The sequence below is a fragment of the Crocuta crocuta genome, unplaced genomic scaffold, assembly GCF_008692635.1.
Source record: "Crocuta crocuta isolate KB4526 unplaced genomic scaffold, BGI_CrCroc_1.0 scaffold1171, whole genome shotgun sequence".
Taxonomy (NCBI): domain Eukaryota; kingdom Metazoa; phylum Chordata; class Mammalia; order Carnivora; family Hyaenidae; genus Crocuta; species Crocuta crocuta.
Window position 1 is genome coordinate 320,581 of NW_027530879.1, and position 12,048 is coordinate 332,628.

The following is a 12,048-nucleotide window of genomic DNA, read 5'->3' on the forward strand; positions in this document are numbered from 1 at the left end:
GGGCGTATAAACAAAACTGAAATGTACATAAGTTAGCACTTAAAATAGTTTTAAGCACTGACCGCCCACAGGGAGAATGGCAAAGTGGTTTCCAATATGGTGGCATTTGTGGAACCGGATGTCAGAACCTCCAGATTCCCCAGGAGCCCTGTGAACCATTTCCAGGCGCGCCCCCGCCCCCGCTCAATGGCCATGAAGTAATTCCTTTGAGTGAGAGAACATGAAAGCCCAGCTCCCTTGCCCAGGATGGGTCAGGGCAGCTTAGAGGCCGAATGAACCTTCCAGAGTCTCTGTCCTCTTTGGGACTTTGCCTGAGAGGACACCCTTGCCTTCCCGTCCTGGTTCCTTCTTCTGTTCTCCTAGGGACACTTCCTTTATGATCANACAGGGCATGGCACATATGGGTTAAAGAAATATTCAAGTTAATTAAAAAAAAAAAAAAAAAACCTCCCCAGGATGCAGCAGTGTGCTTTTCTTACTAAGCTGGGCACAAAGGATTTAAATAAATCCGCAGGGAGTGGAGCTGGTTTTGGTGTTTGTCTCTCAAAGGTCACAAACTTGCAGTAACCGAGGAGCTATGAAACTGTACTAGAAGCGAAAGGCTAGAGCTCACACACACGCTAAGATATACCTTATAAGCTGCTTTTTTTAAAAAAAAAATTTTTTTTGAGAGAGTGCAAGAGGGGGAGGGGCCGAGAGAGAGAGGGGGACATAGGATCTGAAATGGGTTCTGTGCTGACAGCAGCCAGCCCGACATGGGGCTCGAACTCACAAACCTCGAGATCATGACCTGAGCCAAAGTCGGACACTCAGCCAGCTGAGCCCCACCCCCTCAAGGCACCCCAAACATTGCTTTTTTACCAGATTTTTTCTATGAGCTTACTTTCTTGTAATTTTCCTAACTCTATGTGTTTGCATGTGGCAACCACATGTCTGGGTCCCCTTAAGTTCCACTTCTTCTGACACCTCTGAAGCAAGTCCATCCTGTGGGACGTGAACGGGGCTCACCCCGGTGACAGGTGGCGACCCGGATGGGGCCGGCCTCCTGTCACCGCACACCTCAGCTCTCACAGACACGTGATCGCGCGGCTCACCTTTATTCCCAGGGCTTCTCCGGAAATGACTGCAACCGTCACGCCATCCTTACTGGGTTTAGGGATTTCTTTACTCTTCACTTCCTGGTACTGAGGCTCCACCATCTTCTCTGAGCTTCTCAGATTGACCCACAGTTGTAGGCCGTGGGCTGGCTCCTCGGAGCAAGGCATCTCAGCGTGCAGGATGCCCCGGCCCGCGGTCATCCACTGCAAACAGGGGACCAACAAGGAGGAAATGTAACCCAAGCTCTAACGAGTCTGCCGGGGGACAACTACGTCATGGGGATGAAGCCAGGCACCTTACAAGTGCTGCTTTTGGAGTCCCCGGGAGTCATGAGGAATAACAAGGCCATGGTGACCACTGCTGAAGCCATCTCCGGGATTCCAACAGCTTCCCCCCCTTCCTCATTTGAATGCGAAGCGTCAGCTCTGAAATTCACACAAATGGAAGAATCTTGTCTTTGGGAGCCCCGAGTCTCAGACCGAGCTCTGGCGGGGGAGGGGGGGCGGCAGGCAGCTGGCACAGGGGGTGCACTCTCAGCAGATACACCGTAAGGGANGAGCCACCGAGTCCATCCTCGCAGCGCTGGAGGGCGCGCGGTGGGCCCCCGGCGCGCAGGGAGCACGGGTGACGGAGGAAACAGTGAGCCGGGCAGGGGAGCAGGGTGTGAGTGAGCAGGGGACATCCGTGGGCGCCTGGGGCCCAGCCCCACCACAAGCCGTGCAGATGGGTGCGCAGAGGGGCGGAGGAGCCAGGTGCTTTACCCACCAACTCCCGTCCGTTTTGGGACAACAGTTCCTCGGGGGGTGTTTAACCCCCAGCACACCTGGCTGCCGAGAAAGCCCTGGACGCAGGGGGGCCCGACGGCAAAGACGCAGGCCACCGACAGCATCTTCCGCACAGCCCTCGCGGGGAGAGAACTCCATAAACAGCTGCACAAATAATGTCTGACCTGTGATTGCGCTTGGCACGCTGCGGGGCAGGACGGGTGTGTGTGAGAGCACATGGAGCGGCCTGCCTGTCCCAGGCAGCTCACCTGGGGGTGCAAGCTGCAGGCTGAGACCCGGACGGGGAGTGAGGCCTGACCAGGGAAGGGGGGCGGTAGGGAGGGGAGGAAGAGATTCAGCACAACAGAACAGCATGCGGAGAGGCTGAGTCCAGAATGAGCAGTACCAGCTCCAAGACCTGAAAGCAGGCCACGACGTATCTAAATACATTTTCGTCTTCCATTTGAGAAGACTGATGAAAGCTAGCACAGGGGCCAAATCCAGCCGGCCACTAGATTTCGTACATTCAGTTTTCCTGGCGCACAGATGTGCCTGTTCACGGCCATGCTGTCCGCTTTAGTGCCGTGAAGGCAGAGTTGACAAGTTGCCACACGTGGGACCCTATGACCCTCGAAGCCTAAAATACTCGCTACCTGGTCCTTAGAGAAAGCATCTAAGGCAACATGCAGCCGATCGCAATGCCCTCCCATGCTGCACTGCCTCCACCTGACTGCAGCCGGGGGTGCTCCTCAAAGACCTGTTCTCGTTTGTTTTCGTGTTTCGTTCACAGCTCAGAGCTCCATGTTTTCAATCTACTTTTCATACCTTCTTCATCCTTTTTTAGGCACTGGATTTAGGGGGGCAGTGATAACAGATTTCCCTTTTTCTTATTTATTTTGAGAGAGGGCAAGAGAGCGAGTGCAGGCACATGCGGAGGAGGGGCAGAGAGAGAATCCCAAGCAGGCTCTGAGCTGGGGGCGTAGAGCCTGATGCAGGGCTCGAGCTCACGAACCATGAGATCGTGACCTGAGCGGAAATCAAGAGTCAGACACTTAACCGACTGAGCTGCCCAGGGGGCCCCCANCCCCATTCTCTCATTTTAAAAGTGATGTAAAAAGAATACTTACCTTAGAGAGATTATGCATATGAAAATGCTTTCAATTTTGTGTCCACGGAAACAATACCACAATGCAAATATCTGCAGTTATCACTCCACGAGATATGTAAATAATACCAGAAAGTTCCTGACACAGAGCTCAGACTTACAAACCCAGCAAAGAATACCCAGGCATTCCCCGGAGATTCTAACATGTCTCAAACAAGCCTAGGGCTGCGGCAAGGTTTGGATCATCATCTTAAGTGACAACACCTACCCCCGCGAACAGGTTGGAAGATAAACGGTCAATTGTTGCAAGTGCAGCAGAAAGGTCTAGAAAGACAACGGCTGAAACCAGTATGGTGACTTTGGCAATGGGGACATCATGCATGACCACTGCCTGAATGGCTTTCAGTAGGGGTTTGGGTGGGTTGTGAGGCCAGCCTTGATTTCAGTGGGTGAAGGATGAAATGGATGAGGAGGAAGTTAAGAGAATCACTCTTGACTATGCTTTTGAGAAAGTTAAGACAAGGACCAGGTGGGAGCTAAAAAGTGATTGAGGGGGTCAAGGAAAGCTTGAGAGAGGAATATATAAAGCCTGTGCAGGTTTCTAGGCTACGTGGAAGGATCCACAGAAAGGAAGAGGTCAAAAATATAAGGGAGAGGGGGAGGAAAGCAGGAATGTACTAGAAGCGGGTGAGAGGAAGCAGGCGTACCCAAAGACTATGAAACTAGCAGCAGCCCCTTGTCTTTGGCCATACCTGCAGGTCTCCTGGGTTCATCTGACCAACATGTCCACAGAAGTCCTCATGGGCCATGCTGCCCCCATCCAGGAGGTACGATACCTTTGAGAAAACAAGCAGAAGAAAAAGTAAGTGTTTGGCAGCTGTGAGGAACTGTTCACTTTTTCTACAGAAAATGCGGTGAGGAAAGTGTCAGAAGTGACAAAGACCGGAGGGCAAGCTGAGGGAATGAATCTCAGTGAAAGGGCCGTGCTAGCCCAGATGACATCTTCGAGAGAAAGGCTGGGGTGGGGGGGAGAGAGAGAGAGAGAGAGAGAGACAGAGAGAATCCCAAATCCCAAGTAGGCTCCACTCTGTCAGTGCAGAGCCCAACGCCAGGCTCCATCTCACGGTTTGTGAGATCACAGCCTGAGCCGAAATCAAGAGTTGGACACTGAAGTGACTGAGCCACCCAGGTGCCCCAAATTCATACAAATTAAAGTCAACTTTTCTAGGGGCATGTCCATGCTAAGAATGGAAAGAAATTCTGTGTTGTCCGAAAGAGTAGCCACTAGCCACTAGCCACGTGTGGCTCTTTAAGTTTAAATTAATGGAAGTAAAAGAAAATTAAAACTTCAGCTCCTCAGTTGTACTAGCTGCTATTCAAGGCCAAAGCCCAGCCTCTCGCCTTCCTTTTTGGTAATCAGCCTGCCCAGAGAAAGCAAGTGCCTCTGGGAGGGGCCAGCCCCCATGGCAGTGGCCTTCATGGGTCCAGCACAGCCAGTGGGATCAGAATAGAGTGTGCCTAAGTTTTGCATACAGTATTTGGAAGGCCAGTTGCAGGTAGAGGGAAGCCACATTCTCCAATATTTGCTTTATTGGAGACAAGGTGTTTTGGGTGTGTCTGCCATCTTTCTCTTTCAGCTTCTCAACTGGCTCAGAATTCATGCTGGGAAAACAGGCCATCACTTACTACGCCTCCTCCTACCCCAAACCAAGGGCAAGTAAAGACCTGCCGCCGTCAAGCTGTTGAAATCTTATATTGTAGCCATGTAATAAACCCCCTTCTCCTTGAGAAATCAGGGCTGGCTGCCGTGAGGACTCTCCACGTGTCACCCTGGCAAGCAATGGCAATGAGGTACACCGTGCACAGAATGGCCTCAGCAGGCGACAGGCGGATGGCTACCGAAATTGAAGGTTCTAGGTTGTGATGGTCAACATGACTGGGCTAAGGGATGCCCAGATACATAGTAAAATATCACTTCTCGGCGCGTCTGCAAAGGTGTTTCCGGAAGAGACTGGCATGTGAATTGGTAGCCGAGTGAAGGAGACTGCTGTCCCCCGGGTGGGTGGGCATCATCCAATCTGCTGGGGGCGGACATTGGCATGGGAAGAGAAGAGACCCATTTGCATGCGGAATTTACGTGTGATGATAGCAATTCCAAATCAGGGGAGCAGGGACACATTCTCTGAGAAGCAGTATTGGAACAATGGACTGATCAGATAAGAAAAGAGAGTAAGCCCCAACCCCATATATGGAAACATGTTCCAAATGGACAAAGGAGACCACAAGAATACAAAATGCTGGCACAACCTATCTTTGGAACATTCACTATAATAGCAAAAAGACAGGAACAATCTGGAGGATGGGCTTGCTTACTTACACGGCACAGCCATACAAGAGAACATTCTGCAACTGTTAAAAAGTGATAGAGGGGCGCCTGGGTGGCTCAGTCCGTTGAGCATCCGACTTTGGCTCAGGTCATGATCTTACAGTCCATGAGTTTGAGCCCCGCATCAGGCTCTGTGCTGACAGCTCAGAGCCCGGAGCCTGCTTCAGATTCTGTGTCTCTCCCTCTCTGTCTCTGTCCCCTCCCTGGCTCATGCTCTGTCTCTATCTCTCTATCTCTATCTCTCATGCTGTCTCTATCTCTTTATCTCTCTCTCTCTTGAAAATAAATAAAAGATTAAAAAAAAATTTTTTTTAAGTGATGGAAATTTCTATTCACTNTTAATTTTAAAAAAAAAAGGTTACTGAACAGGAATTGTATTTAAAGGGGCCACATGCAATGATGAGTTTAAATGGGTTCATTTAAATGAAATCGTACCCCGTCATGTTAGGATGTGCACGGAAATGCCTGGATGGACAAACCAAAATGTGGACAGAGCTCATCTCCAGATGGTGGAACTGCAAACACATTTTATGATCTTCCTTCCACTTTTCTGATAGTTTGGGTTTACTTTTTTATAATAGAAAACAACTTTTTTCTTTTACGAAAATATAAAGATACTACCATTCACCAGTGGAGGAAAAGAAGGGATATGCTCTATTCTGCAGAGAAGCTGGTGAATATTTGGTCCCTCTTTGGGCGAACTGTGGCTGGCCAAGAAGGCCGTGAGACAAGGGAAAACACGGAGAACTAGAAGAACAAAGCNGGGAGGGGGGGCACCTGGGTGGCTCAGTCGGTTAAGCATCAGACTTCAGCTCCCGTCATGAGTTTGAGCCCCACATTGGGCTCTCTGTGGTCAGCACGGATCCTCTGTCCCTCTCTCTGCCCCTTCCCTGCTTGTGCTCTCTCTCTCTCTCTCTCTTTCAAAAAGAAACAAACTTAAAAAAAACAAAAACACTGATGAGAAAAAATAAAAAGCTTCCAAATCTCAAACCAAACTAGGAGCAGTGTCGAGAATCCTTTCCTTTCCCTGTGATGCATGCATTTTTAATTAAAATAACTGCATAACAAAGGCAATTTTCATTCTGTTTGGCCTCAAGCTCCGGGTTCTCAAAGAAGTCTCTTTCAAATCATATTCTTTCCATCCCTGAAGATTTTTCAATTATCCAAGCCTAGGGACTTTCAAGTGGTTAATCATCTAAAAATATGTTAGGCAACTTTAAAAAGTAAATTGTAGTGAGCATGACTCATTTAAAGATGAAAATTTATGTGGACACCAAGCGAGAGAGGTGTGTGTGTTTGTGTGCCTGTGTGTGCGCGCTGCAAGTTTTATTTTAGAAAGCGATGCCGACGCTGTTTCTCAAAGACTGAGAAGGTGGTTATCCCCACTTTCCCTGTTTTTCAGTGTGGATGTCCCCTTTTCTCTGGTAACACAAAAGTAAACATTATTTCTCCCATTCTAAGTACTATAAGATCTGAATTGGAGAAGTCTGGTTAATGAGGCTTTACTGAGCCCATCATGCCTACCTTTTACCACTTAAAGCAGAAGCCACACTTTTTTGCCGTTGGGAGGAAAGAAAGATCGGGAACCAAGGACCCTTTACTTATGATTATCTTTGATTTATTTCATTGTCCTAAGTGCTGTAAATGTTGCACGGAGAACCTTAAGTATAAACGAACGCCTGCGTGGGACTTCTGTAAACTCAAGCAGTGCTGAGAGTCGACACGATCCAGATGCTTTTTTTAGGACAGCACATAATCACAAACACCTGGAGAACGGCAGTGGGTGGCTAACGGAATTGGGGGGGTGTCATGTTTAAACTCAAGAATTGCGTGTGTCTAATTAAGAGACCTGTAATCGGAAACAGGTGTTTTCTGCAAGGGCTGGTCGTGCTCCCTGATCCGGCTCCGGCCCCTCCTCCTCCTTGGTCCCCCGCTTTCCGTGAGTCTTCATCCATCACCTCTGCTTCCTCGTTGGTTCTTAACTCTTCGTGCGTTTGTATAGTTGGAAGGAGAGACACACAACGCCAAAGCAGGAACAAAACACAAGTGGCACTTGCGATGTGAAATGGAAGGAAGGTGTACCTCCAGGCGCTATACGTTAATTCTGCAGAATCGCAGCACAAGGTGCCATGAAGTTTGTTGTTTCTTTCTGGTGTTTAAGGAGGAGTGTGATGACCTCATTCTATGTTTATAGACACAAGACTTTTTTCTTTAAAGCAAAAAGGTGACATTATAGGTAAAACTATGTTTTCCTTTAATTTCCATATGCCCCCAATGGTGCCTGTTTTTCTATTGATAGCTGAGTAGGAGAAAGAGAAAAACAAAACAAAAACTTGAATTGAGGTCATGGCTGTTGACAGAGGCCAGCAAGGAACCTATTGCATAATAGAAGCGACTAACGGGGCTTCAAGGATAGAAACACAGTGTTTGAATCCATGTAGTTAAGGACCCAAATTATTTTTTAAAAATTTTTTAACGTTTATTTATTTTTGAGAAAGAGAGAGAGACAGAGCGTGACCAGGGGAGGGGCAGAGAGAAAAGCAGGCTCCAGGTTCGGAGCTGTCAGCACAGAGCCCAATGTGGGACTTGAACCCACGAACTGTGAGATCATGACCTGAGCCAAAGTCAGACACTTAGCCGACTGAGCCACCCAGGCACCCCANGGAGGCCCCGTTTCCTCACGTACAACATGGACCGAGGAGATGAGCTCACCAAGTGCGGTGAGTTCTCAGCGAGGTAATGTGTGCAAAAGTGCCTGGCACATAACAGGTGTTCAGTAAGTTCTAGAAACGGCACACCTGCCACACTTCCGTGGGCAGAGATCCCACTCGGGGCTCTTCCTTCTTGCTTCCTCGAAAGAGAGTCTCATGGCTCTTTTGCTCGCNCTTCTTCCCAAAGGGACCCTACGTTCTAGAAGAGGGGCCCCGTGGTGTTGTACGCAGAGCTGACGTGCTGACACGGGGCCTCGTGGTTCCTGGGTGAGGCGGGGAAGAGGGGGGTGGGGGTCAGGTTCCCGACAGGACGTGCTCCCGGGATCCTTCCTTGGCGTGGACATGGAAGAGGTCCACCCAACAATGGCGGACTACAGAGAACAGAACGACCGATTTAAGGCAATTTCCCTTTTGCGTTTTTCCTCTGATTCCATTCTCAAGTCCCAAAATCTACTAATTTTCCTTTCCCTAGGAGTAAAATTTCTGACACGCTCATCAAGGTTCTATAACAATCATATTCCTGACTCTAAGTACTCAGGTGAGCTGAATCGCAGACTTCTCGAGAACCTCCCAGCTGCTTCTAGGGCCCCAGGCCCAGGAATGCCCTTTCTCTTCAAGTCCCACTCAGGATTCAACCTGTCGTGGAGCCTCTGAAACTACCGCTGGTGCCTCATGTAATCAACAGGCTTACACCACCCACATCTCTTAAAACTGTGGTCATGCAGGCACCTGGGTGGCTCAGTCGGTTAAGCCCCCGACCTTGGCTCAGGTCATGATCACACGGTTCATGGGTTTGAGTCCCACGTCGGGCTCTGTGCTGACAGCTCGGAGCCTGGAGCCTGCTTCGGATTCTGTCTCCCTCTCTCTCTCTCTGCCCCTTCTCTGCTCACTCTCTGTCTCTCTCTTGCTCTCAAAAATAAACATTAAAGGGGTGCCTGGGTGGCTCAGTCGGCTAAGCGTCTGACTTCGGCTCAGGTCATGATCTCATGGTTTGTGGGTTCGAGCCCCGCGTCGGGCTCTGTGCTGACAGCCCGGAGCCTGCTTCTGATTCTGTGTCTCCCTCTCTCTCTGACCCTCCCCTGTTCACGCTGCCTCTCTCTCTCAGAAATAAATGAAACATTAAAAAAAATAAACATTAAAAAAAATTTTAAACCTGTGCTCAAGGTGTTCATGTCCTTTGTGTTATTTCCTGTGTCATATAGAAGGGGCCTCAATGGAATGGTTTGCCAACTTCCATGATCAGCCAGATTTCCTACACGCAACAGCGTGGTATCTGCAGCCAAGGCGAAAGCGGGTAGTTGGAAGTATCGCTGCTTAAGAGTGCCCTCTGCTGATCCTAACGATGTGTGCACACCGTTTACGTCCTACGGGTCCTCACCAACACAAGAAGGGGTCTTCCTAACAGAGCCACTGAGACCTAAGCACGCCTTCTAGCAGGTTGCCCTCTAGACGTCAAGGGACTAGCTGTGCTGCGGTGTAGACAGAAGGTTTGTCTGCTCACACGGTCTCTAATCCAAAGCTGTCATGACAGGCAGCTGAGAATGGAGGTTTGGGGCTCACAGAACTCTTGCCAAGACAGGCTTAAGGGATGTACCTCTTGTTTCACTATTTTAAGATTTCATTATGTTGAATTTAATTAAGCAGCTGACACCTTTTGATGGGTGCATTACTCTGATTCTCTGATTCAATTCACTGCAAGGATTTAACTTCTCAAACTTTTGGCCAATGTGTTCACTGTACTTGATGCTATTGGGCCACAAGTTGTGGACTTCAAGAAGCAAGAAAACATTTTCTAATAAGGGAGTCTGATACAGGGATGTCATTATTTTTTAACCTTTTGTCTTTTTTAATAACTTGTAATTTGCGGTAAGTTTAAGCCTCTCGTTTTCTTTTTGTTTTGTTTTGTTTTTTGTTTTTTGCAGCTTGCACAAGGGAAAATGTCATCACAACCTCATACACGGGAAGTTAGACATCATCCAGAAGGAACGTACGTCCCTGCCTTCAGGGAGCCACCACTCTAGCAGGGGAAACACTACTAAAATATGCAGGTAAGAGAAGTGGATACTAAAAGGAAGTACAATTAGTCCACATGGAAACCCAGAAGATTCATTCTGATGAGCAAGAATCCGAAGGAATGGGGACGTCACCCTTGGAGGAAACAGCCCCCGACTGGCCCTTAAAAGCTGTCACTACTGGGGAAAAGCTGGGGTGGGTGGAGCAAAAAAGTAGAGAAGGAGGAAAAGAATGTGCAGGTTATACTAAAAGGCCACAAGCAACGAAAGCAGGATTCTGTAAATTATCACGTTATGACTAGATCGTGAGTGCTCTTGCGGCTGCAAGAAGTTAAATGATTGTCCTTAAAGACGCAGGCAGTTAACCAACCCAATCCATTTCCTCCTCACACCGATGTTCAGGGAAATAAGAGCATTACCTGGCACTTCCGGGAAGGAGATTTGGATCCCTGAACCATGAAAGCACCGGGCCCTACAATAAGTAACAGGAAGACTGTGAGGTGCTCACAGCCGGGGACCTGTGTCACAGGTGGTATCATTGCTAATGCTATTAACTTGACAATGTCGTGAGACAATATCAGATGTATAGAAAGGGAACCCTATTGGGGCGCCTGGGTGGCTTAGTCGGTTAAGCGTCCGACTTTCGCTTAGGNGTCCTACACGGGCTGTGTGACCTTGATGAGTGACCACGTCCCTGGGCCTCTGTTTCTTCGTCTGTAAAATGGGGAAGCTGACAATTCCTACTTTTCGGGATCGCTGTGAAGCTCGGAAGTAATGTCTAGAAGGCACGTGAAACTTCTCATAAAACTGGTAGCTAACTCTGCATGGCAAATTTCCTTTGGGTTTCGTCCTATAGGGTCAGGCATTTCATTTTAAGAGTGTCTACTGAGGGAGAACTCTGAAGCACCTTTGCTAATAGTGTTGAAGATTTGCAAGAAGCTTTTTATCACGTCATGATCTATGTTCGTTTACTTTGGACTTAATTTTAGTCTCACTTAAAAGCGTTACTTGGCAACATAAAAGGACATGTAATGACTGGTTTACACTCTCTTATTTATTTATTTTTTAGTTTATTTCTGAGAGAAAGAGAGAGAGAGAGAGAGAGGCAGCGTGAGCAGGGGAGGGTCAGAGAGAGAGGGAGACACCGAATCCAAAGCAGGCTCCAGGCTCTGAGCTGGCAGCACAGAGCCCGACGCGGGGCTCGAACCCACAAACCGCGAGATCATGACCTGAGCCGAAGTCGGACGCTCAACTGATTGAGCCACACAGGCGCCCCTACACTCTTTTATTACACCCACTCCTCCAATGTGTCCACTTGAGAGCTCTAGGAATGTATCTCTCAGACATGAATAGTTTCTGCCTGTAATCATCATAGGGTAAGAGCGGGACAGAGGAGGGCCTGCTGAAATTTATCTGGAAAACTTTTGAAAAGCAGTTAACTGCGACTTTCCCTCCTGTGACCTATGCCTCTTGACCTAGACCCGGGTTGGGTCTAGGACGGTTGGGACCGTCCTCTGCTCAGCCGCATGCCTGGCCTCTATACACTAGATGGCAGTAGCGCCCTCCAGTCGGTATGCTCAGAGCGGTGGCCAGAAATTGCCGCACTGACCTCCTGTAGGCAACGTCACCCCCAGATGAGAATCACTGGCATAGACAGTCTAAAATCCTGACTTTTAAACTGAAGATGGTGCTGATTTAGATTGACAGCGTTAACATGGGAGTTTGGGGATATAAAATATCATTCGTTCATAACTGGAGGTCAAGTTCTGCTGTGAAGGTCTTCCCCAATAGTGGCCCAACCTACAGCTTTAGATCCCACCGCACCCTACACATCCAATGTTTTAAATGTGTTCCATACAGCTTTTATTCTATTTAAGTCATCTCTACATCCAACATGGGGCTCAAATTCATGACCCTGAGATCAAGTGTCATATGCTCTACTGAGCCAGCCAGGCGCCCCCCAATGCTTCCA

General features: G+C 48.6%; 1 protein-coding gene across 1 annotated transcript in view; it reads right to left on the minus strand.

Annotated features, from left to right (window-relative positions):
• PIR (pirin) overlaps positions 1-12,048 on the minus strand; it is an 87,645-nt gene that overhangs the window by 60,061 nt on the left and 15,536 nt on the right. The window contains exons 3-4 of the mRNA XM_077769650.1: positions 3,720-3,803; positions 1,095-1,301 (exon numbers count right to left, since the gene is read on the minus strand). Coding sequence (XP_077625776.1) covers positions 1,095-1,301; positions 3,720-3,803 — 291 coding nt within the window. The remainder of the gene's footprint in view (positions 1-1,094; positions 1,302-3,719; positions 3,804-12,048) is intronic.